At 39.5% G+C, this 27,996-nt stretch overlaps 1 protein-coding gene across 1 annotated transcript in view; it reads right to left on the reverse strand.

The window, feature by feature from the left end:
* The window catches only part of NELL1 (neural EGFL like 1), a 209,023-nt gene that overhangs the window by 171,588 nt on the left and 9,439 nt on the right, over positions 1-27,996 (reverse strand). The window contains exons 3-4 of the mRNA XM_041461862.1: positions 15,926-16,076; positions 1,863-2,033 (exon numbers count right to left, since the gene is read on the reverse strand). Of these exons, the coding sequence (XP_041317796.1) occupies positions 1,863-2,033; positions 15,926-16,076 (322 nt within the window). The remainder of the gene's footprint in view (positions 1-1,862; positions 2,034-15,925; positions 16,077-27,996) is intronic.

Raw genomic sequence — 27,996 nt, forward strand, 5'->3', positions numbered from 1 at the left:
GGGTTTCAAGATTTAATCAAAGTAACACCAACATTCACAAAATTCTCTAATTAACTGAACAGTGATGCTACAGCTGACTCAGGAACTTAGACTTCCTGGGATTTTTTCCCATCTCATTTAAACTTCCACTATGATCTGTCCTCAAGACATACTTTCAGAACTATTTCCATTACTCTTCCACAGGAGTTGTCATAAAACCCCACAATACACAGCCAAACACAGACATCTCGGTACAGATTTATGCTGGAAGCAACCTTAGGATGTACCACCTTAAGGGACATGGTTAGATGGATCAGCCCTGTTTAGGGCTACCTGACAGAGATGGCTGGACATATCTGTCACCTCATATGACAGCACAGCTCATTCCATAATTGTATTTATCTATTTCTGCCTGTTACTGTAAAGAAAATCAGGTCACAACCATGACTCTGTGCAGTTCTCCTCTCCCTGGAAAGAATTCTATGCCAGTCATTTTATGTTGTTTTCATTTTAAATTCCGTACAAGAAAGCAGCCAGCTAAAGAATCTGCTAAAAAGTGTCTTCCCAAAACACATTTGCTGTTCATAAAAATAAAAAAAAAAATCAAAGTAGACAATTAAGAGCCTGTTAACCCAAAACCCAGTATGTCAATAAACAAAGAAAAAAGCATTCTGTTGAAAGCAAATAAATAGCATAACAAATAAATAATGGGAACATAAATAAATCAAATTACTGAAATGAAGAGAATCTTTGCAAACTGTAGATTTCATGCCCCAATGAACTTAAAATTACTCTCAGCATTTAATTGCTTCTAAGGTCCAAATAAGGTCCAATAAGCAACCTTCCTTCAGATTAGATTTTTCAGTAGTTAATGGAGTTGCAGAAAATGGTTGAAACATTCCTCTCAAAACAGTATCTCATAATTACTTGGGTCAAAATTCAAACTTTTTCAAATGTTCCTTTAACTCCTATAATACTCATCTAGCTTTATTCTGACTGTCTGAACAAAATGAAGACTTCCAAAAAAATATCTGCTATCATCACCCAACCCATTTAAGTGCCACGATCCCAAAATGCATATGCTGATCCTCTCACTGAATGTGAAGGATTTTTTTTTCATTCATTTCTGTGCAATAAGATACAAAAGTAATGGTTTGTTTTCCTCATTCATAAAGACTATTATGTAAGTCCCAGTTTCAAGCTCTCTGAATTTCTTCCCCATCAGCTGCTAAGTCTGAAGTCTACAATATATTGTGAGATCAAGTCCCAAGGCAAGAGAGATTCTAGGTTTGCTGATTTTCATTCCCTGAAATCCTGGCAATACGCCATCTCACAGCCTTCACAACTTCTAATGGAAAAGACGGAATACCCTTCAGAAAACAAAAAACACTGGTTCCAGTCGTGCAAAAAGAAGCTTCCAGCTTTCTCAAAGTTTCCAAATGGGGCAGCACATGGAAAAATCAGTAAAACCTACATTGTCTGATTATGCAAAATAAAATTAAAGTGTCTCTGATGCATCTGTCTATTCTTCAGGTTCTCAGGCTTGCTGAGTGAAGCAGTTCACAACAGAACAGACTGCACACCCATCCATCACACTTAAATGCAATCACTGGCAAACATAACTGCTCAGGTACTGTCTAAACTACAGAGATGCATTTAATACTCCCCCATCAGCAATCAACCTTTTCCACATTTGTTCATAAACACAATGAATTGTTCCATTTTAATACTTTGTTTTCCTTTTCTTATCCCACAGCAGTTTAGGGTGCTTCTTGAATGAGATATTTATGGGGGGAAAAAAAAAAATCTCCTTGTCCAATTTTATTCCTGTAACTAGAGATTATTTTTCGAGGAAATACCGATTACAGAACATATTTGCTTACCTGTTGCAGTCCACGTGGAGCAGAAGATGGGATGCACTAAGTGACACAGCAATCCTGTGCCACTGTCCATCTGCCAGGCGGTAGGGGAACACCTCTGTTCTCATCTTCCCATTAAACCTGTAGTGATACCTGATCTCATCCCGCAGGCCACTGCTCTCCAGTTCAAAATAGCTGCATTGAAAACATGAAGAATCAGTTCCACTTTTGGATATGCTGTCTGAAAGAGACTGTCCCTTTCTTCTTAACTGGTAAGACTTCTTTAAACAAACACAATTGAAAGAGGTTACTCAGCATGGATTAGCTACTAATTAACTTTTTTTTAAAAGAAGCAGAGAGACAAGGCTATACATTCAGAGCAGTACAAAACCAGCAATATTAATTACTGAAAACAGCTCAAAGTACCACTTGTTAACCAAGGAAACTGAAGTCCTCTTTTCATCCATAGAAAACTACAAGAAACCAAGCCTTATTCTTTTCACCAAAACATTTTGTATGACTGCAGGCTTTGTAAGAAATTGAAAAATAAAGAACGGTACATATATCACTACCACAAACAAATAAAAAGCCATTAAGGTAAGAAACCACTAGGTAATCGTTAAATTTGTATTTACTACTTGCAAAACCCAGTTAAAAAACCACAACTGTTTATTTTTAGAACTCCCCTACATGCAATTGTGCTTAACTCATTTTCTGACTTTCATTGTTACTGCTGTGATTGTTCAGCTTTACAAGGAAAGGACAAAACCTCTTGGATTAGGTGTCTCCACATCTGGCATAAACCATCCGACAATCAAAACCTTCATACAGCTGTCAGACTCACAGGAGAACTAATGAAGTGGGGTTATTAATTGGCTTCACAGGGGTGTGGGGGAGCCAGTTCTTTCTCTGGGATGAATTTATCCCTTCCAGGGCACAATGACAGTATAAATAGTCAAGTCTTTTCTTGGGCCTCACCAAGTATTTGCATCATATCAAATCTTTTTCCTGCTAAAATGAAGCTGTGTATATAGAAACAGGTGAAGCAGGCCTCCCTTCATAGCAGAAATAGCTCTACAACAAAGTGAAGACATAAGATTGTCTGGATAGCCCTTTGCCCCACCCACCTCCAGAATGTTTTGTTTTTCCCTGCTGACCAACACCAATTTAACATGGCATTTGAGAGATAGGAGCTGATTTGGTTAGGGTGGGAAAAATTACAGTAATGAAATCCACTTCCAAAGATGTAACATAAAGCAATAAATACTGGAGTGCCCATTTTCATTTTCCCATAAGCCTTTCACACTGCTTGGCAGTGCACAGGCCCTAATAGCCTGTGTGCACAAGCATTACATGGGGGCTGTGCACTGCTTCAAGATTAGATCTTGCCAATGAAGCTGAGAGTTTCCAACATAACTGGAAAACAGTGTTTCTTGGGAGGAAACTTAGGTGATAAAACACTAGCTGGAAACATGTGCAAGACATCACAATGGGCTGGGAAGGGGAACACAAAGACGGTAAGTTTTCACCAAATGTGAAATTCAAGCCCTCCTCCATCCTGACAATGCCTTGTCATCATAAAAGCATTATTGGGTCACATGAATCAAAGACCTGAGCGACAAAGTAAAACACACAGGGAGGTAAAGGTAAAACCAAGGCTGAATAAAAACACAGCAGGTATAGGTACAAACAAAATACGTGCCATACAGAGTGGAAAAAAAAAGGCTGGTGTTGTGAAGGAACTGGTACAAGGAGAGCAGAGAAGGAGGGGTTTTCTAAATAATAGAGCAGAATGCTAATTAACTACAGCCAACACCCATTAAAATACCTAAATTACATTCACATGAAATCTGGAGAAGATTTATTATTTCAATGCTCAGTAACAATATAGTCAATATCCAGAAGATACTGCTGCTGGTGTTCCCAAGCAAGAAAAGCACTACAGGAAAAGTACTGTCATTGATGTCATACTTAAACATTTTGTAATTTCCATCTGCTGTCACAGCACAAAAGGAAGTGAGACAGAAGACTGGGAAAAAATAAGTGAGGGAGAAGTACATAACATTCACACACAAAGCATTTGTATGTATATACATATAGGTATATGGTTGATCACAGAGGCTTAAGAGCCCAAAAACAAGACAATCTCCTGTTGCAAGAAGCAAATTGCTTCCTGAGTTCATTCTTTATAATCTCCAATAGCCACAGAGCTGATCGCTCATCACACAATGATTTCTTCGTTAATGTAAAGGAAACAGTGCAGCCCTGGAAAGGTCAGTCAGATACTGCACTTAATCACATCTGTGCTCTATTATTTGTACAGCATAGGGAATTGCAAAGCTTTAGTGTCAATAGTAACCTCAGGACTGAGAACAGCTTGTTGCTTAGGAATAGAGCTTGTTGTCAACCTCCTGACTAATTTAGATAGTACAGAACAGATTACTTAAAATTTCATGCAAAAGCTAGTCCTAACATTTTTATATATGTGCACCTAATGCAGTAAGTGCCATGGGACTGTATTAAACACCATGTTTTGGCTCTTCAGTGGCAGGAAAAGGAGGGCGACAGCAGACAAATTCTGCACCTATTCTTCACCACCCTTCAACAAAAATGCAAATCACAAACAGTTGCACTCAGAGAGACATCAGTGAACACCAGTCAACATAATCCCAACTGCAGAAACTACCTGGGTTACCCCAACACACACCTCTCTCTCTCATATTTAAAAAACTAAAGGCAATGTAAACCAACACTTGTGTGGATTTTTTTTTTTTTTAAGATGCAGAAATTCACACTGAGACCTTGATTACACAAACACTTCACTGTGTTCAGAAGTTGTCTTTTTTCTGCCAGAATATAAGTCACATGCAAACAGTTTCCTCTTTTCTTTCCTCCTTCCACTAGACTCTGGGGGAAAGAAGCCTCTTCCAAAGCAATGGCACAAAGGCCATTCACAGTGCACCTGCTCTGTTTCAGAGTTCTAACCTGCAAATTGGGGAATGGAAGACAAATGAGGGGAAAAACAAACTCAGGCAAGTAATCAACTGGTGAGAAAATAATTAGTAAACCCAGAGGAAATAAATGGAAATAAAAAGCGATTTTGTTTTTAATCGCTATCTTATCTTCAACTTCAAATGCCATTGTACATTTTTTTTATCCACGATAAAACAACAGGTAAAAATGAGGAGGGGGAAAATTCATAGAAGGTGCCATAGAAGAGACAGGAAAATTGATGGATCTCTACCAGGTGTTTTGAAGGCACTTTCCAGTGTTTTGTCAGAAACTACAAGAAAACAGAGGATTGGGATGAATCTGGGTTCCTGAAAAGACTGCAACATCTGGGACCGTCTGAATATATGTATCACGATTCGGTGTGAACTTTCAATGCTGCCATGAAATCCATACCAAAAGCCCAAGAAAGATCCCTGAGTATCTTGACAATCTCTGATTCTGCATCACATCTGCATGCAGCCTGTCCTGCAGTTAGGGCCCTGCTACCCTCCTCCAGACCTTTTCCAGGGAAGAAAGGTGTGAGACAGTAATCTCCTTGTCAACTCCTTAGCACTGAGTGATGGTTTCTTGTTTTATTTGTTATTTCTCAGCAACAATTTATACTTTCATATATTTTAAATGAGGCGTGATCAGATGTTAACATGTATTTTGACAGATGAAGTTCTTAGAACACATGTATTAAGAAAGCTTGACTTTTATGGAACAGCAATACAATTTGACCTTGGCCGAAATTCTCCCACTAGTAAAATTTCCCTGTTTGCTAAGCATGTAAATTACTGCTGGCTTCTTTTGTACAATTATAGAATTCAAATGCTCTTTATAGGTCTATCTGCAGTCTCTCATTCAAACTCCAATGTATAAGAGAACAACATTGCTAAATTCAGACTGATTTTATGCACATCAAAAAAAGTTGGGATATTTTAAGGTCATGCAATGTGCTTTCCAGAAGGACAGTATTATTCCACAATTGATTCAAGATATTTTACAATTCTTTCTGACAGTTTTTGCAACCCCTACATACCTCACACAAAAATATTGTTTGGAGAGGATAAAGTTAGACACAGGTACATTTAAGGACTTTTTCTTTTTTCCCCCTTTCTTTTAGTCACCACCATAGTGGCTAAACCGTACATTTGACTGCTCATTTCACTTCTGGATTAGGAGAGAAAGGTTCCTAAAAGTATACTTTCACTTGGAAACACTGTGGATGCAATGACCAAAAAATATTGGAAAAGCCACTACCAACGTTAAATAAGAACATGTATGACACCTGAAACAGAAAAGGCAAAGTATTTCTATAAGGTGAGTTGGCTGAATCCACCATCTGCATTAAAGAAACACATTCACCTTTTCATCATTTCAACCCACTGAGGAGCTCTTATCCTGTGGCAAACACCACCACGTTTCATTCAAAGATTTTACTGCTGTTAGATTATGCAAGTGGCCAAAGGAAGGACAGACCACAGATTATGGATCCCAAGACAGGGCCCCAACAAGAACTGTGGGATTGGTGTCCTCCAGAACATCCTTAGGGTACATAGCACTTTATTTCCTGAACTTCACCAACCCAATACCTATCACAAAGCACTAAAACATCCCACAATGAAGACAGCAGCATAATTGGGTAAGCAGAATTGGGTAAGCAGATTAAATGCTCCTGTAAGAGATCTAGGAACTAATGCAGAACTACTTTTTGCATTCAACTCTGGCAACCTTCCTCCTTATCACATTCAAACATAAATAAAGCAGAGTTATTCTGACTTTACAACTTCCATCATCCTTGATCAAGTGCCAAATGAAGCCCCACAGCCTCTTTCAGGGAGCAGCACCAGTGCTTATAGCAGATGCTCTTACAGCTACTGAACAGATGTCCCAGGGCAAAGCAGCAGGCACAGATGGCATCCCTGCAAATATGTACAAACTTGGGGTTGCCATCTAGTCAAAACACTGTGCATCTGCTTAACATCGTATGGGAGAAGGTCACAAAACCACAGGAGTTCAAGGATGGAAGCCCCATCCACCTTGCACATGTGGCAGCAACACTGCAAAAGTCAGGCCCCCCAAATGCTGGGGGGAAAAATCACTGCCATAAAAATCAGACTGTTACTTCTGGAAAATATCTGTGAGTCTGGCCAAGATATAATTAGTTGGTTTTTTTTTCAGTAACAATGCAAATTCAGGAAAAGTTCAGCGATCAGTCATTTTGATGTCATCAGCTATAAATTGTATAAATTCAGCAAGCTTCTGAAAAAATCAGTATATCTGGACCTGTTTGTGCACATTGATTTTTCATTTCACAATAGCATTGTGCTATTTCATGACAGAAATGGCTTCAGGCAAGACTGTGCTTTAGCATCTTTGCAGAAACACTTCTTGATGTATTTAGAGACAGGCAAAAAATCTGCATCCATTATCACAGAGATCTCAGGAATTTCCATCTACAGAGATTCTGGGATGAATCACAAGCCAATACTCCTTTGGCCTTTTGCTGGTCCTTACCACCAAGTGAGTCTGTGTGACAGTGGGACAAACTGTGTTGGGTGTGCCAAGTGGCTCAGCCTGGACAGCGACATCAAAGAAACTGAGATCTTGTTTTAGCAGTCCTCAGTGCAAAGCAAATCAGGCCAGGAACAGGCACTGGGCACTGCGCTGCAGATAAGCTGGCAGGCATCTGCCCAAGGCACTGCCCCTGTCAGAGATGAAGCAATAGTGAGAAAAAGCAGTGCCTCTGAAAGAAAAGATACATCTCCTCAAACGAAAGGAAACACTCACTTTGCAGTTGTCACCGCAGCTCTGTGTGGATGCAAAACCAGAACAAGTTACACCTGTCAAGGCAAATATTTCAGTCGCTTCCATGGGTGCTGTTCCTGTACCTTAGTTACTATAAAGTGACAGGGCAAGATCCCAAGCTCTGAAGCACTAAGCATTGTGAAACAATGGATTTTGAAGAAATGCTCTTAACACACTCAAGCACACAGATCTACTCCTCCACTGCACGTGAGTCCTGAGGAACACTGGTGCAGGGAGAGTCTCGTGTGCCACAACTGTCACTGCCACAGTGGCCCTGGATGGTGAGACAGGGAAGCTTCCTTAACATCCATACTTACAAACCATTCAAGCTACTTTTTATGACTGGTTTGAATAAAGACAGACCCAGAGGCTGCACAGCAAAATCATACATGGCAAATTGTTGCTTATGCAGCATTAAAGACTCACTGCTGTGGCAGAGATTACACACTGATATCACCAAAGTCAGACTGACATCTGGCAACACAAAAGGTGTCATGAAAAGAAGCATTACCTGTGACAAAGAAATTTGCTGCTAAAAATCAGATTAACCTTCTACAAAGGGAAACACAAAAGCCAAATCCATATATAGCATCACCTACTCTATTCCTACTCTATTCCAAAAGTATTCCTTCTATGCAAGCAAATCCAATACAGCCAAAATGTAACACTAAACACTTTCAAACCTCTCAAGTAAAAGCCTGAAAGTGCAACATCACTGGGCTACTGGCTACCTAAATAAGGTTCTTCCAAACATTTCTATCCTTTCATTTCAAGCAAAAGGAACTAAACCCAGTCAAGTAAATGACTTTATTTTTCTATTCAGACCACTCTGAGGACAGCAGTAATTGTGTTCTACCAACTTAGCTTGAAACATTTAACAATAAATACTCCCACACTGACACCTTCTATTAGTACAGAATATTTATTAACATTTTGTCTTTTGTTCTACCCATCTTATACATGGCAGCTGGGCATGCAAGCTGCAAGACATAAAGCATTTACGCTGTGTTTGTGTACCTGCAACTAGGCACAGGCCATCCTAATACAAATTTACTTTCCTCTTTGATCATATAAAGAAAAAAGTCACCCCAACATCTGCCTGCCAGGTAAAAGACAACTGGAGTCAGAGCTGGTACAAAGCAGCTACGTATTTCCATGGCATGTGTTGTGAGGATTGACCTTCAGCATTTTTGTTTTCATTTTATGTGTCTAAAAATCTACCTTCACCGTGGCTGCCTACTATCTGAAAAAAAAGCCTGGTTTCTCTTCTAGTCCTAATAAACCAAGCAGGAAGTACCACACTGCACCTAAAAATAGAACAGCATGTTAGCAGGCTTCAGAGCTAGTGCAGCCAGCAGGACAGAAAAGAGTCTGGCTGGAGTAAGCCCAAGTTATGACTCCTTAAATGTATCTCAGAAAAAAACCCCAGCAAAGCCACACAAAAAACAACAAGAGAACATGCTCACACTAAACACTGTCTTTACTGAAAAATACCCTGACATAAGAGAATCTTCACTCCTTTACATATCACCACTCCAACACCAAGTCACCTTGCACACCCACATCCTGCAGCTGTCGTCACAGGGCTCGTCACCCACAACCCCTGGCCAAAGGCTGTTTTTCACAGCGGATCACCTGCAATTCACAAAGTATCTGTATCTGAAGACTTTCTGAATGGGGGCTGGCTACTTTCTAAGGTTAACCTGGGACTCTGAGCTGGCATTAACCCACGGATCTCTGGGGGTATGCAGAAGCCGAGAGCTGCCAGTGTGACCAGGCAGACCCCAGCAGAGCTCTAATGAAAGCACAGCCCCGTCCAGTCCCTCCCTCCCTCATGCTCATCACTGCAGCAACAGCTCAGCCCAGGGGATCCCCAAATTCACAGTCTCTAAATGCCAGATTTTAATAAAACAAGAGGATAACAGCTTTTTAAACTAATGAGGTCTGCCACCTGAGTAAAACTACTCCACTGAAAAGTATTTGAAAACAAATTACCCTAATTGTGGTGTCCTTAGAAGAAAGGTTCTTCCCACTAATCTCACAAATTCAGCAGTTTTTCAGTGATTTCTTACATTATGACAAATTCCACACGTTGCAAAACGTGAAATATGCCAAAATCATCTTAGGTGTGGACTGGTCAGTATTCTTTAGACACTTTAAGCTGGCTTATTAAGACTTTTCTAATCAGCAAGAAAGGACACTTAATCAGTGGAACAATTACCATCCCTTAGTGAAGAGCAGGCTAGAACTAATAAACTATAAGGGTGTAGTAAATCAGTATGTCCTTGTATGCCCATTTATACATTGCCAGCTTGGCAAAAAACTCCAGGTCCATGCATCCCTTAGCAGAACTATCTCCATTATAACATAAAAAAATCACAGCAAGAGGTCAAAAAGACACGTGTCCAGGTGAAGACCCTTCCCTCGGGCATGCACAGAAGTTAGCTGAGATTACAAAACTTGCATGGAAATTACTAACCAGTAGTAACTACTAAGCAGTACCAGGGCTGTACTTGGAAAGTTACCAGCTCTGGACTTCTGTGTACAAATAACGGAGTGGGAAATCCTGTTGGCGTGCTTGGTTTGTGTGAAACCACCAAGCGCCCAGGCTTGTGCAGATCTGAAATAAATAACTGATGTCTCTCTCAAGTGTGTAATTCTTGACTTGTTGCACACTGGGTAACAGACAACTAACATATTTCTCCTGGATTCTCTGGGAAAAAAAAAAAAAGAAAATGTCTTTCTTTGCCCTCTCTCAAGGTCTAGTCCACGTCTGCTCCATCTGTATGCCCTCAGTCCCACGCAGCCTCCACCTTCCCTGCCCCACTGCCACGAGCTCTGGCAGCTTTCCACAGTCAGCAACCATCAGGGCAGGCACTGCCACCTCCCTCCCTTTCTGGAAACAGTGCCTGGAGCAAAGAAAGCACACAGGCATCATTAAAAAAATGCAAATAAAACACAAAAAACCAGACATGTCACCAGACTACCGTCACCCACGCAAATGAACATTAATAACACGTTGCAGACATCTGTCTTATTAAGTAGGGCAGTTAACATTCCAAACAAGCAGCCCAAATTCAGCAGTTTTCAGAAAGTTGCATTTAGTGTAAGTTTGAGACATTCTGGTTCTTTGCCTGTATCAGAGGGTCATAAAACAACAAACAGAATAACTCAGCATGTTGGAGCAGACTCCTGGGGGACCCACACATCTTTGCTCCTGGCTGACCATAACATTTCTGCACTGTCCAAATTCGGGTTTAAAGAGTTTCAAACTGTCAGGCATTCTCCTCCAATTGCCAACGTGGTCCAATGGATGTGTTTCAACAGCTGGTTATGAGCAGCATGTTAATGCTTCAGAGAGACAGCAATTGTCAACCTAGTGTACATAAAACACCTGCTCTCAGCAGGAAGCCACAGGATGGAAGGTAACTCCTCCAGTAGGAACTCCTCTCTCACAATGCTTAAATCAGTGGAAGATTTATATAACAGTTCTTCTTCACTTCACCCTTTTGTGTACTTTAACCCCAAGAACAGAAGCAGGTGGGCACAATTCTATTTGCATTTGCATCTCTAAAGACCTTTTGAGAAGGCAAAAAACATGTAAATGCCTCACATATTTCACATCAACTCATTCAGAGGGCTGGAAGTAAGGCTCAGTCTTCAGCTATTCTCTTTACAGCTTTCCAGTTTAGCAATTCAACATATAAATATTCATAATGATGTGCCCTTTACCCTAAAAGAAAAAGGTTAATGGATATATCTGCAGAGTTTTTCCTTCCCTTTCTGAATCCTGGGCATCTTGGAATCCAATATGCGTATCTCCATCTTGCAGAGAATAATCTAAAACCTAGCAGGGAGTAAATCCAATTTTTCAGGTTTACTACTAGGGTCAGAAGTCACTTGCAGAGGCTTCTTTTCATCAGCTAGGTTTCAGCGAATAATTTAACTAACTTATTACTCCTCTGTGTTTTTAATTAAACATATAATGGCCTGGTAGCCTTCCAGCTGTTATTTGTGAACATACAGCTTTCTCTCTGCTCCTCAACAGCCCCAGAAGGTATGCACGGTGTCACCTGGGGGAAGTATCCAAAAATGGACTGGAGTCTCATGCCTATTTTACCTCCCCATCCAAAACTCACCTGCAAGGAATAAAAGTCTCACTATGAGCCTGACACATTTATCAGAATCTTCCTGAATATTTATATCAATGCAGCTTTCTGCTACATAGTGAAGGGGCAGATTTTGGACTCGGTAAATCCATTTCACTTTAGCAGTACAATCAGCTTACAGGTTTCCAGATATTTGGCATGGCATCAAGTTTCTAAAGTTCAGGTCTTAGACAGAGGTTATAAGCATATTTAAAAAAAAAAAAAAAAAATTAGGAAAAAAGTTTTTAATGCTTCCTGCAATAAAGTCTTCAAAACAATCATCTTATGACTCAGTCCTTTGTTCTTCAGAAAGAATGACATACGGGTACCTGAACATCCTTGACATATTTCTCCAGATGCTGATTTTGGCCAGTGGTGGAGAAGAAGAACCATCAACATATGGCAAACTCAGAGATTAAACGGCTGAAAGGCAATGCTGACTCCATGTAATTTATGTTCTTGGGCTCTGGACCATGCAAGGCCAGAGCAGCTAAGGAGCAGAAAGACACAGCTTCAGGTGAAACTGTATTAAATCACTGTTGAAAAGAGGAATTCATTGTGGGTGGCATTTTAAATATCTTGATGGTCTTTTCTAAGTGTTTTGGTGGTCTAAAGAGTCAAAGATTGTGAGCAAAATAGCTCACAAAGCTCATCTAGGAAGAACTGGCTAGCATAATTTGCTAATCAAGAAAACAATTTCCATCTTCTGCATCCCCAAGTAACATGTCCGTCCATCCTATATTATTTTTATTACCTTTAATTTAGGAAAGAAAACATAATCCTCAGATTTACCACTATATTCTGTCACCATGTTCTTCTAAGCCTTCTGATGTTTACATTTTTGTAATGGAGTTTTCTTCACACTTTTATGTAAATAATGATTGGTTTTGCATTCCTTTCTGGAGGAGGAGAAATTTGATGGTTTCCCCAGTGTCACTGGAGAGGTGGCAATTTCATCCTCCAATCCACTTGAAATCACCTTTGAAAGTCTATAAATATTGGAGTCAGGAAATAAAATTCCCTTCTTCTACCTCAGAGTTCCAGCGTGCATGTCATTTCAGTTCATGTCCTATTGCAACAATATTCCACATAACTATACACACAGACTGCACGAACTATTAGATTCTCCAATTAGAATTTCTCTGCATTAAGATTTTGATTTTACAACCACGAATACAAAGTCTTTATCATCATTAAACTGATTCAACAAAATGTTAACAAAGATGCAGTTATCATTGTCCTGTCCATCAAATGATGATACAAATTAACAGCAAATCTCTAATTGCTATGAAATATCCATTTAGAATAACAAAACAGTATATCTAAATTACTGACTTCAAGAAAAATCGTATTAATCTTATTTTATTATCTTCAGTTTAAAAGCACCATTGTATTGGAAAATAAAAACCTGCTAAAACTTACTAGAGAAATGAAATTTCAAACCAGGCATTCCATGCCTTACTACCTTAGGACAATCATCTCCACTACCCCAAAAAACAGAATATATACACACACCTTTTCGTTGCTTGGAATAACACCTATTTCTCATCTATTATATCTGTGTACAACAAAAAAAAAGACATTTCCCATAGAGATATGAAGTCTGGTATCCACAGCTAACAGTGCTTCTTTTTGTCACTTGTAGTTGACCTATATGTTCTGAAGGCTTGAACTTTTAATTTGGCCACTTTTGGTATACTGCTAAGTTAAAAAAGGCAAGCCTTTAACTATAATATCTCCTATTTTGCACAAAGAAAAGAAATTGAGAAGAATTCTTGGGTTTTCCATAGTCAAAAACTATACTGGTTAAGGAAAAATTGTACCCTTATACTTGTTCCCACTCATCTTGCTCCTGATGAAATAAAGATACTCTTTATTATCCTCTTTGCAGTGTCTGTTTTCAAAGACATGGGGAAAATTGAAAAAGATTGACTAAAAAAATATATGTCATCAAGAACAGAACCATGATAATTATCAGAAGTTTAGTAGGAGCAACAATTAATAAAAGGCTTGCCCTGTGACATGTGTCTGCACCCATTTCAGGTCCCACGCAAAGCTATAGAGGAGTGGAGCTGTTAGAGAAACATCAAAAATTATCCACCTGAAAGTTCTGCTATTACATTGATCTAATGTAAGCATGGTGCCCTTCAGAAGTGCCCAAAATCTTTGTTCTCTACTTCTCATCCATGTTAAAAAATATTTTCTCCATTGTCATCCACTTTATTAACTTCTGTCATCACAGATGTGGGGGTCTGAAATGAGGATCCTTACCAAGGTCTGAGCAGCAACCTGACAAACAAACAGTGGCTTTAAGGGATACACAGTGAGTCCAAAAAAGAAGGATAGCCATAGTAATCCACCTGAAGTAACAGCAGTCAAGAGCAACACCAGACATGCCTGTTCTGATTCCTGCATGGAGTTACAGAGACTGAAACTTCCTGTTGCTACACAGAGCTACAAAGGTTCAACCAAGACTAGCAGGCAACCCTTCAATTCTGTGTATTTTTAAGCAGATGTCATCATTTAAAATATGATAGATAACCTCAGTGCCAGAGAGGACAACAGCAGTGTATTTTGTTCAACCAAGATTACTCCTGCAGAGCACATCTCCCTACAAGCCTCTGCCTGTCAAGATAGAGGACTCAAGGAGCTGCATTCAGTAGATGCCATATCTAAAAATCCATGTGCCTTGCATTGTATAATCACCACTGCCTGTCTAGTTTGACCTTGGATTTTGCTAAGTGCAGGCATGTGACAGCATTTTTCTGTTCAATGGCTGTCCTCAATGTCCTCTTTCTCAAATAAATAATAAACAAACTCTTAACATGGCAAACTGATCCTGTTAACCATGACTTCAAATGGCCTGAAAAAGCTTGGAGAAATTCAAAAGTAATGCAAAAGGAATGATAAAATAAGAGCAGGAAAGCAAGAAGAGATGGAGGGAGGGATCCCTCTCTAACGTAAAACAATACTCTTCCAGACTGAGACAGTGGCCTGAAAAATGCGAAAAGGAATAAAGTAAAAGAAAGACCAATAAGAAAGTAGAGGTGACAGAAAAGTATAGCAAAGTCCTCCCCTTAACCTGGGAGCCTCATCTGGACATCTCTGCTGTTGCACTAGCAAAAGGCATCACTGACAATTTGGTCACGATGAAGACACTGCCTTCTCCTTCATACACTTTCTCAACAAAAAGGGAAGAAATTGGGCTAACAATTGAGTATCACGTGCATGATTGAGACAAATACCAGTAAGACTTTTTTCACAGAAGCGCTGCAGAACAACTGGTATTAGATTTGAAATGGGAGCAACCAAACAATCTTCCATTACTTGCATTACAAGAGAAAAGACCAGCACTAGTCTTTCATGTGTCAAGAATAGACACAAAGGTCCTTCAAAACCTAAGAAATGACCAAAAAAGCATTCACAAAGTTACAAATAGCACCCTGTTTGATACAACACACACTTTGAAACATCAAAACGTCATTGGAATTGTCTTATGAACCATAATACAAAGTACACCTTATTTTTGTAACAAACTGATGTCTACCACTAAAACAGATAATCAAAGAGGCCTCTTTTTCCTCCTACACTGACAACCAGAAACAAAAAAAAAGGGCAGGGGGAAGAGACATACATGAAATAGGAATATAATGTATTTATGTTGAGAAGACAAGATACACAGTATTACATGGAAGCACAAGTAACTTAATTGCTTAATAGCTTAGTTACTGAATCTCTAAAAAAAATGGCATTCTTTTATAATGTTATAAAACATAGTGAAGCAAGAAAAGGGCAAGTTTAACTTTTATGAAAAAGCAAACTCCAAAGCACATATAATAAACTAGTCAGGAAAATTGCATTACAAGGTTTGTAACTTCCAAAGTGCATTGCATCTATACCATGTTGGCCTTGATCTTTCTGTTTATTTTAGATCAGGATACATAAATAATTAATTCCTCCTATAACAAAAAAAAAGGAACAAGAAAAAAGTAGCAAATTGCAAACTGTGAAGAAAGGCTCTAACTTGCATGTTAGATGTTACATCTACCATTTCAACACATTGTCCAACCAGACCACTGAGCACTCAGTATCTTTTATGTTGCTGCTGCAAGAGAGAGAGAAACAAATTGCTCTTACCTGTGCTCCAACTCTCGGATGGACAATATAACTCCAGAAGTCGATGTCTTTTGCTGCAGAGTGGCCAGAAACGTGAACTCACTTCTATTCCGGAAGAGCTGAATTAACTTCTCATTTACGTGGGGTGCTGCGTAGATTTCTCTTTCTGTATCTAAGAATTTTATTTTTAAAAGGAAAAAAAAAAAAGGGAAATAACAGTCTAGTAAAAATGCTAAGTCAGAAAGATTCAGATTACATTTTTCATTTTCACATCAATATTTTTCATTTTTGAGAGTCATCTGCCATGGTCCACCACTGCATTTTTTCAATGGAAAAACCTAAATGCCATCTCTGTCAGCAGTCACTTTGACAAGTTCACAACTGGTCAGCTACTGATTTTCTGATGGATTTTTTGATGGGATGCTGAGCCATTTGTGTCTGCTGTGAGCAGATTAAGTTGCTGTAAATAAGGTGTGCTGCAGTCAGATAAATAGGCCCCTAAATTCTGAGAGATCTCGGGCACTGCCGCTCCCAACACAATTCACCAAGCTCCAATTTCAGTTTTCACCACTGACTCTGTTGCCACCTCTCCCTCGTACATCACAGGAAACCTGTCCTTGCACAATGTAAGGCAGAGATGTATTATTGCTAATAATGCTATACGACTGTGCTCCTGCCTGAGAAATAAATACAAGACATGCTTGCAATCCACGGCTGTTTCAGGGATTTCTCAGTTTAAACAAGCAAAGTATGACAGCTCATACAATATTTATTAAATTACAGCCTGACCAGGCAGATGCAGAAGCATTCCAGCCTCGCATCCTGACAATGTCCAAGCAGCATCATACCTTCTCAGATTCAAATTCATCATCTCCCACCACATTCATTTTTAACTCAACATTTTATTCACTATACATCACCATTACAAAAGAAAATTAACACTAAAGCAGAGAAATCATGGCATTTCACCTTCACGCCCATTGCCATGTCTCTCATGTTGGGCCTTTGTCACACTTTTGCAAGACCTGAGCCACTTGCAGTTCCCTGGATGTCATAACCAATTAGATAGCACCAGTGTGCTTGCTTTCCAAAGGTTTTACTGTGAAGCCAAAAATGCTGGCACAAGTTCTCAGCTGGTAGAAAACCACAGAAACTCCACTGAATGCTGAGAATCCAGCCCAGCATGCATGATGTAACACACAAAGGAGTGATGAAAATTACAATTCAGAATTTCACTGTAGAAGGAAAAAAAAAATCCCCAACACTATAAAAAGGCCCCATTGTGTCATTAAATGAGGCTTTGCAGACAGAGAGGAGAGAGACTGGCTTGGAAAACAACCTAAAACCTCAAACGCACAACTACTGAGGGAATGCCATGGACTGAAACCAAACTCCAAGCAAAAAGTATTCAAGCATGTTTGGTAATTGGGTGTCTCCATTTGTTCTGTGCAGCTTAAGGCCCTCCAAAGGAGCTTACACATCCAGACTCCAACATGCTTGCACTCTGAAAGGCTCACCAGTGAAAAGTGCTACAGTTAGACATCCAAAATCACCAGTCATCGTTTAAAAATCTTTGCCAGCAGTTCAAATTTCCCTGATAAATAAATATAGTGCCCACTCTACAGCAACAAACTATTTGTCTGTCCAGTGCCACTTTTACAAGAGCAGAGGATAAAGCTTCCAAGAGCAGAAACCATCTCCACTGCCATTGTACAGTGGAATAGAAGAAAAAACAACCAGCACAGAAGACCAGATTTTGTCTTTATCTATTAGCTCTTTGTATCTGTATCATTATCTTCACCTAGCAGGTGTTATTACTGGTCATAAATATCATGTAGTTTCTTTTTAAAAAGCTGATACAAGAGACACAAAACTACGTCTCCCACAGACACATAAATTCACCAATATCCAGTTTGCTATCTACAGAAACAGACAACCCACTGGTAGCATGTTCCAAGGCACAAGTAAGACTCAGAGGTAAAATGTCCAAGACCTGACAGATTAAGACTATTATCATTTTTTGAAGGTTAAAAACCTTCGTATCTTACTTTTTTTTTCTTAAAGGTGTTACAGTTACCAGAAATAAAATATGACTTAACAAAGCTTTCCAAAATTCTTTCACATGGAAGCACAGGCAGTGCTGTCAGTGGAACATACATGTTTAAACTTCAGCCAAGCCTTGCAAAGTACAACAGTTTCTCATTATAGGAAGGCCCACATCCCACCACCTATCCATCAATTTTTATACAAAAATATAGAACTCCTTGTTCAGAATCATCCATGGTTCATCAGTGCACTATTTCAGTTAGAAACATACTTTGAAATATTTTGCTATTCTCTACCACCTCTTCATAGATAAGGGTATACTAAAACCACATGAAACACTGATATTCATTCTCTGTTGATTAAAATCAGTAAGATCCAAAGGTCTGAAATTCCAGAGTGTTGGGTCGAAACTACTGGGTAACAAATAGTATTTACCAACTGCTTGCAACACTGTGCCAGTGTCATTGGCACAAAGGAAGTTATATAACCAGGCTTTTAGAAAATTAACACACTTCTAAGTACAGTGCTATGTATTTGGGAAACAAGTCCAGCTATTACCAGCACCCTGGGACATCCCTACTGCAAGCCAGGTGAAAAATTTACTTACTGATGCAAAAATATCTCTAGAAATGCTGCTTTCCACAGCGTAATCCCAGTACCTAAAAGGGGACTTTCCCACTAGTTCCACGGTGAGCTGGTAAATGCAACTGGACTCAAGCTGGGAAGGCCAACAAGGCTGGTGGGGATCCAGAGGGCACACGTGAAGCTGGGACTGCCCCAGCGCCGAGCACAACCTGGGCTTGCAACTGGAACCCCAGTGCTGGGAAGGAGGGGTTTTGAGGCCAAAACTGCATGGCACAGCTCCTGTCCCCATGGCACAGCCCCACAGCAGCAGCTGCCCCCACACACAGCATCCCCGGGAACACCGGGTTTGTGTTTTGCTTGATTTCTGCAGAAAATACCGTACAAATGAGCTGGGAGTACAATCCATTTAGAATAAGAGCCTTCTATTTTCAGGTAGATTTTCACACTTCAAAATAAAAAAAAAAAAAGAAAAAAAAAAGAGAATACATATACCCCTTCACCACAGGTGCCTGAGAGGCAAAATACTTTTTATGCTCTCTATAAAAATAACTGTCTGCTTGCAATGAAATGTCATATTTCCTACATAATACAGAACAATATAGGTTTATATAGCAATCTTCAGTGAAACATCGCTTCATGCTTGAATGATAATGCAATCTCAGCAAAATAAATAAACAAACACAGATACGACTTTCATATGCCCTTCTATGTGATTATATTTCCTTAATTTGAAATAGTGACTGTCTGAAGGGTTTTTTAAAACATACCAGAGTATTTCTAAAATTAATCAACAAAAGAAAGCAAGCATACTCAGTTATTTGCAAGTCCAAGAGACAGAAATCATCTCAGAGCATCAAGTAAAGGCAACTTTCTACCTTCAGCAGAACAAAAGCACAAGACACACCTATGTCAGAGACAGCATATGTGTCACTCGATTTTAATTCTTAAGCTGTGGGTCCATGGAAGAAGGGCCAAACACAAACCAAAGGTCCAGTTTGCTAGAACAGACAACAATAACCATTTAGGTACCACCATCCCCCCTCCCTGGCACCATCTCCCCCACTGCCAGGGATGCCACCTTGCCTTGTGCTGGATGCCTTGTCCCCTGTGAGCCCATTGAGCCCCCAACCAGCACAGCCCTGCCAAGCCAAAAAGAGCTACAAGAGGAAGCAGCACCCAGGGCTGCCCTGACACAGGGGCTCAGCACCCACAGCACCCTGCCCAGCTGCAGCAAGCTCCTACACCCTGAGCCACACACAGGGATTTTAGCCACAACTGGAACTACTCACAACATCAGCACCTTCACCAGCACCTTCAAAAAAAGTCTCAAATTGAGGTGTGTTTTCACTTCCCCATAAAACCAAATGAATGACGATGCTGCTCTGGAGCCAACAATGTTGGGCCAAGCTTTACCTCACAAAAACCATTCAGATATTTCAGTGCACACTAACCCTGAATGCCAAATGGAATTAGGTACAATAACTCAGGATCAGCATCAGTCCTTACCCCACCTGATTTAGACCCTCAAGTCACATCTTTGTGTGTGGATTCAATGCTCTATGCATCACCTGCTCTAGCAACTAAAAATTAAAACCTCAGGCTTCTGCCATTTGTAACCCTGAACACATTAGAAGTCCCAGTTAGGAGAAATTCAGGAGTTGGCATCAGCTCCACTAATAACAGTGTAATAATATCACCACCACACAAAAGCAGACAAAATGAGTTAGAGAAGGAAAAGGACAATGAAAGAAAAAGGAAAGGAAAGAAAGCAAAGGTCTTGCCAAGCCTCCTTTGACAGTGACAACAACCCACAGTACAAAGGGAAATACATGACCATTTGGGATGGAATTTTAAGTGATGAGAAATGTGCACCAGTTGTTAAAATTCATATCCCAATCCATCTGGGGAATAATTTTTCTTTAATAGATGCTTCCATTACAAGAAAAATACTAAAATTCAGTTCTGAATCAACTCATTTTCTAAAGCAATAGGTACATTTTATCATTCACTAGCCTGCTTGAAAACCTTTTACTTCCCTTGGCAGAAAACATACTGCAGAACACATTGCTTTATTGGTAACTTCAATCATTTTAAAGCTATTTGCTTCAACATGGTTTCAGTAGAACCATTGAACAGTCACTCTGGACAAGCAAGCAGAAATTAATCCTGCAACAGCAGAGAACCCAGATTTAAGCTATAGCAATTAAATAATTGAATATTACAGTTTTTTGGCTTTTATCTTGCTATAGGTGAAATCCAATAAAACTGAAAACTGTATTTAAAAAACAAAACAAACAGAAAATCACCCCGATGCCCCACTTTTTCTTAAGTCACCAGCTTTACAAAAATGAAACCAAGATTAGAAGGATGATCCAAGACTAGCAACTCTCAGTGTAGGCAGTTCCTAACAGTTGCTGCGGGTGAAAACACACAACAGCATCACAAAAACATTCTTGTTCACTGAAGCAGGTGCTTCACCAAAGCCCCTGAGTCGAGTGGGATCCAGTGCACCAACCCCCCTTCCTGCACACAAACCATCTTTTGAAGAACTGGTAAAAAAAAACCAAAAACAAACAAAACAAAACAAAACAAAACAAAAAAAAAAAAAACCACAAGCAAGCAGAAATTAATCCTGCAACAGCAGAGAACCCAGATTTAAGCTATAGCAATTAAATAATTGAATATTACAGTTTTTTGGCTTTTATCTTGCTACAGGTGAAATCCAATAAAACTGAAAAAACAAAACAAACAGAAAATCACCCCGATGCCCCACTTTTTCTTAAGTCACCAGCTTTACAAAAATGAAACCAAGATTAGAAGGATGATCCAAGACTAGCAACTCTCAGTGTAGGCAGTTCCTAACAGTTGCTGCGGGTGAAAACACACAACAGCATCACAAAAACATTCTTGTTCACTGAAGCAGGTGCTTCACCAAAGCCCCTGAGTCGAGTGGGATCCAGTGCACCAACCCCCCTTCCTGCACACAAACCATCTTTTGAAGAACTGGTAAAAAAAAACCAAAAACAAACAAAACAAAACAAAACAAAACAAAAAAAAAAAAAACCACAAAAAACCCCCAAACACCAACAACACAAAACACTAGTGATAAATACCCATTCCAACTCGCTTCCACCCTTCTAAAAGCACTCCTCAGTCCACACAAGTCACAAACAGATGCAAAAATCCCCAGCAGGATGATAATGCTAATTATGAAGATCTTCTCCAAAAAGAATCATTTCACTGCCAAGCAGAGCAATGCTTCAGGTACTTGACCCTGCCTACCTACCAAGGGCAAAATGTAGAAGTCTGCAGATGCCACCAATTTTTTGGTTTGAGCTATGGGGATAAATTAACATAAATTTCTCTTTATACACTAAGAAAATACAAGACTTCACAACATGCTCCTGGGGCAGGAAAAGGCCCAGAGCCACATCCATCCCTCAGAGCACTGTCGGAGCTCAGTTCAGCCATGAGCACCAAGGCTCCAGACAGCCCACACCATGCTGCAGAGACCCACGTGCCTGCACTGCTTCCACCCAGGTTAAATGATGGGGTTCTGTAAGCTGGGGGTACTGCCAATGGAAAATAAATGTAAATTTCTGTTAAGGTGCTAAGCTGGCACTTTGCAGCTCCCTGGGGCTGCTGCACTTGAACAGTAGGGTCCAGAATCACCTGTTCTACCTGTCAGCAACCCAAAGAGAGGGGTCAAAGCACCTCCCCTTTTTCTGTAAAACTATGCTACCAGGGAGGACCAAAGATGGCATGACGTATTCTCATAAGCACATCTCTGCTTCTGAGTATTCTCGCCAATGTGAAAAGACACTGTAAATGTTTTTGCCTTGCTAGCTCCACTCAAGAGTCAGTAATAAACAGTAGGAAATCATGTTCAACAGCACAGCTTTCTAAATTATGATTATTCATTGTAAATCACTTTTTACATGTTGCTTCAAACAGTGTTTCTCGAGAATAAGATCCGTCTGCAGTGAAATACTTGGTGATTTTAATATGCAAGCCTCCTACAGAGATGATGTCTCATTTTAATTATTGTTTCGGTTTAATGGGTTTTCATTAAATTAGAGGATGGAGCAATTACCAGGGTGAACAGCTAATGTCACAAAGGTAAGTTCCCATGACTATACAGCAAAAGCAGTTCCGCCAGGGAAGGTGGAAAAATAGTGTAATTCAATGTAAACTCTGCTTTTGCATCATGCAAAACCCCTGGCTATACGTGCTCATTTATTGCTGTCATTTTGATATACATGTTTGTAAACTAGTTTACAAATAGGTCCCTCCTAACAAAATTCATCTAGCGTTCAAAATTATATATACATATAAATAAAAATCCTTTCAGGAAGCCTCTGCAAGCCCAGCCCTAAAATTCCAGATACCAGGGGCAGGAGAATTTTGAGTCACTGAAGAAATCAAACAGAGAATACTTATGAAATCATAGTTTCTCCTCAACCATTAATTTAGTCTTACATTAACCCACTGATTTAGTGGGTTAGTATAAGACTCTTCACTTCTTGAAAATTGCCTTGACTTGAGCACCAGCTAGAGTGACCACACTCATGCTAATTAAGTAGATGTCAAAGAGTCTTAAGTCCTTTTTTGTTTGCCTTAAGTCCTTTGCTTGCTTTATCAGCGTTTCAAACTGAACCACAGCAGTTGAGTACTCGGAAAGGGACAGAGCAGCAGGTACAGCACAAGACCTGGAAGTGAACACATGCCAAGAGCGAAGGCAGCCACCAGCGCTTCTCCAGCCCCAGCCAGCCAAAGGTGCCTGATGCGGCTGAGCAGCACAGCGGCAGCAAAACCTGTACCGAGAAAATTCGTATGGGTCTCCTCCCTCCAAGGCTTTCTCCCTGTCTTTTTCCTTGTCTTTTCAGAATGAGCAAGGAAAGCACAGGAGTCAGCTCTCCAGCAGCACGAGGACAAGCAGCAGCCTGGCTGCACTCAAAGCCCAGCACTGACACTGCCATCAACCCAACCGGCTGCCATGGACCAAAATCCAACACCTGCAGTCAGCCAAGGGCCTCTGGAGCAGGTTCCTGCTGTCAACAACAGATACCAATTTGCTGAGGCTACACTTCACCTGTTACTCAAGGCAGCTACTTGAACTTATTTCAAGTATTTTAAGCAGCTGCTGAGCTCGTCTTCTCAAGTAGGCTCCGTTCTTTCCTCAAGGGAGTCATGCTGAAATCAAGACTGTTTACAAATGGTTGATCCCTTAAATTAAACGCTTAGTTGAAATGCTCTAGAAGTTCACTATCACTAAAAGCACATAATCTGCTCTTAAATCATGTGAGTTAATCAAATTACATGTGTTGTCAGTTAATTAGTTCAGGAGTCACTGATTGTATCAACTTTTCTACTGTTTACCTACATTAGATAAGGTTATCACGTTACTGTGCCTATAAAGATTGCTCTTTGCCAATTTGGAAAATCACATTTTAACAGAAAGAACACGGACTTACACCAGCAACACTATGAACAGAGCCAGTGGCAGCACTGGGAAAATTTAGTAGTTGCCAAGAACCAGTCCCATTGTGCTATCCATTTTGCTGGAGGAATACTGGCCACTCCAGGGACCTATTTCAAGAAAATATTAAATAATAATGTCACATACAAATAATGAGCCACTCAAAAATATGGCTTCATGCAAAAGCAAGCTAAAAAATGTTTTTCCTCCCCTTCTACAAAGCATTTTCAAATATGCTTGAAGTCACACAAAAATATTAGAGATTACTTTTAAAATAAGATAATACCAAATGATATATCAAAACTTGACAAAATACATTCTGCATTTGTTTAAAGGAAACTTAAGGTGGTACCAGAAGGTGAGGAGCCCCTAGAACCAAAAATCAGACACAGAAGACAAGTTTTGCAAATAACTATTAATTGTAGGTTTGGTCTTATTTCCTCCCACTGTAACTCCAAGTGTGTTTGTAATCCAGAAATAAAATATAAAGTTAATAGAAGAGAGACTGATCCACTTACATTTTTGAGCAATATGTAATAATTCTGATTTCTCATTTAACACTTTTCTTTCTTCCAGGTAATAATAAACACTGCTCATCATTTATGACAACAATATTTAGCAAAAAAAACCACAAATACATATTAAGTGCTTTATGATTCCTAAGTTTACTACGAATTTAACAGATACAGTCAACAAATAACCCATTTCAACAAAATTTTAAGATCCAGATTCCAGCAGGAAACAAGCAGAATGCTAAGTTACTCAGACTTCGTTGAAAATCCCAGTCTAACTTCAGCAAAGCCATACAGAAATTAGAATTCGCCTCCCTGGTGAAAACCTGCATTCTTAAATGTGTAAATCAAAATACTACTTGAAATAGTTCATTAAAAGGGAAGTTTCAGCAAAGCAGAAATCTGACTTGGTTTCTTCACTGTGGAGAGAGGTTACTATGCCTAATGCAGCTAACAGACCTGGGTACACCTACACATAGGTTTTAATTTCCAGTCATTTTATCACATGAATAATCCTACTAAAGACAATGAAATTACCCTTACAGTTCAAAGCAAGCATATAGTTTTTTTAATTACTTTTAAAGCATAGGTCATGTATTGCTGAAATTTTACGATTTCAGGGTTTTTTTATACTCTATAAATGATTTATACAAGCATTAAACAACACATGTTTCATGAACTAATTCTCCCTTTTGTTTTCTTTCCCTGAGGAAAAAAATCACTTCCATGTTATTGCTAAAGCAAATTAAATCCTGGGTGTCTGTTTTATTTATTAACTGTATGATAATAACATGAGGCATAATACATTTGTGAGAGCCCTTCTCTACTGAAGTATAATTTCTGCTGTCAACCTCTTTATGTTTATATTCAATATTCTAGATGTCTTTGTTTCTTGGAACATACATAGGTACACATTTATATTTTCTCCCAAAATAAGTATAAACACTATTGGTGAAATGTTTCACAACACCCACAACAAAGACCCATAAATAACGAACACACTTAGTCATTCTCCATGAGTTTTACATGATTTGAGAGATTTAATAATTTCTTTTAAAAAGTCACAATAATAACTGTTTTATCTTTTTACACCATAATTATGATTTGGACCATTGCTTTTCTTATTTCACCCAAGCATACCACAACTCATGAATAAAATATGACAACTTTGATAGCATCCATTGCTGTGGGTTCATCCGTAACAGGAAACGTGATTGGGGTACTAAGAGCTCCCTTCCTCTCCATAAGCTTTTGTTTCTGAAAATAAGCTTTTATTTAAATAGAACTGCCTCATGTCCCTCCTCTTCTGCATTTCTTGCCGTTAGAAGTAACACCAGCAATAATGCTTACTTTTATTTTTAATGATTGCATTTTGAAGTGATTAGGATGCCACGAAGCAAGGTGGGCAGAATATCCCGTCTGAAGGCTGGCATTCACAAGACATCTAAAAACATTAAAAGCAATGCCAGTATCAGAGAACAAAAAGCTAAAGCAGAGGACATGACTTGAATATGAGAGAAATGCTATTATAAAAGCAAAACTCTTTTTTTTTTCTGGCTCCATAATTAGTTACGATGAAGGAAACCTAAATTTCTTCCACCATTTCCCAAACAAGATCACTGTAACTAATACTGCAGGGTCCTCCTACCACAGCTTGTCAGTACATTCCCTGAAAAGGAAGGCTTGGGATAAATGCAATACATGAGGTTTCCAAATCATCAGCATTTACCAAATTATTCTACAAACACCATGTTTTAAGGCTGTGCTGCTTCGCTTTCCAAACAGTCTGAGGAGCATCTGTGGAGACCTCCACAGACCACGAAAAATCATGACACACACACACACAAATCCCTCTCGCCTCCCACACATCTTGGCTTTATTTTCCCCAGTTCCCAGGAAGAGGCTTTAAAATTTCAGAATTATTGTTCACAATGAGCTGAAGTAGAGAGAGAGAAACAGAGGCAGATATTAATGTCATCTGTAGACAGTCCATCTTAGAAGCAACGAGTATTTAAACTCCAAGATCCACTTTTTATATGTGTTTTACTCTTAAAAGATCTTCATGTTATGTATATCTTTATGTTACATTCCAGTTCACAAAAAGTTTTAAAAAATGAAAATAAAGATGCTAAAGATGGGGGATACATAACACAGAACTAAGCTTTACAACACAAATTTATCTCCTTTGGAAGGGTCTGCTCCCACAGATGCCAAATGGAAACCTCACAGCTTCAGGGGCAGGAGTCACCTGCACGTGCAAGGGAAGGCAGACTGTAAAACAGCCCCTGCAGCTGCAGTGATCCTCAACAATTTTTCCTATTTACAGTACAGGGGACCCACAGCAAGCTCCGCTGTAATTTAAGAAATGTTACCACAAAGGAAGGAGGATGGGGGACAGAAAAGCTGTAGTGAGAGGCTTTTGGGAAGCAAAACCAATTCTGAGCTACAGTACTTACTGCTCTAAAATAGTGATTCACAGATCCCTGTCATCAGAATTACAGGACCAACTATGCTATTTTAGCAGATATGCAGCCTATAACTAAGGATATCATCCCATGTTGGAGTAGGCATAATGCACCAAAACCAATTTTTGCCCATTCTACTAAAAAAAAAAAAAAAAAACCTAATGCACTCTGTACCTTTGAATAGGCCACAAAAGGCAAAACAAACACATGATATAACATCATAAAAGCAGCACAGTATGACATGAATACTTCATGCCATTTATGTGGTGAAAATGAAAAAATTTCATTTTCCTTGTGTGTCATGTATACATTCACAACACAGGTGGCAGGATTGTTCTAAAATTTGGCATGGAAGAAGAAGGTTGAGGTCTCAAGTAGCATCTAATCTTTATTCTTGATAGATAGTTCAAGACAGCAGGATTTTTCACCACAGGAAATGGTCCATTCCTGGCTCCTTCATTAGGTCTGTCTGTATATGCCTTTGCATACTTCTTTAAGGTACAAAATCTTAAAAAGAAAACTTGTGAAAGTAATTTCAAATAACATCACTTCCTTTTAGGCAAAAGATGTAGCTGTGTTTAGAAGTAATTTAATCAAGTAGGCCGAATGTAAATATTTTGCTCAGTTATTAACAAGTTTCTACTAAAATTGCTTTAAAATTAAGATATCACCACCCTTGGGGTCAAAATACACAATAATAGGCCACTTTGTTTCATTGCCTACAGTAAGAACCCAATTCTTGAACGGTGCTTTTCCAATCCTCTGCATTTCAAGCAGTTTTAGCTCAGCAGTGCCCTACTAATGCTCCAGTTCTGCCCTCTTCCAACACAGCATCTCTCCAGCAACCCAGAGCTGCAATATGAGGTGCAGGGGCTTGGGCACGATTCTTTACCCAGGACCACTCATGGACTTGCCCCAAGGCCTACTCAGGTGCCAACTCTGCTTCACCCCAACTTCCCACAGCTCTAACAAGCACCTGGGCCCATCTGACAAGATGCTATAGAA

Source organism: Pyrgilauda ruficollis, unplaced genomic scaffold (genome assembly GCF_017590135.1).
Source record: "Pyrgilauda ruficollis isolate IOZ18807 unplaced genomic scaffold, ASM1759013v1 scaffold156, whole genome shotgun sequence".
Taxonomy (NCBI): domain Eukaryota; kingdom Metazoa; phylum Chordata; class Aves; order Passeriformes; family Passeridae; genus Pyrgilauda; species Pyrgilauda ruficollis.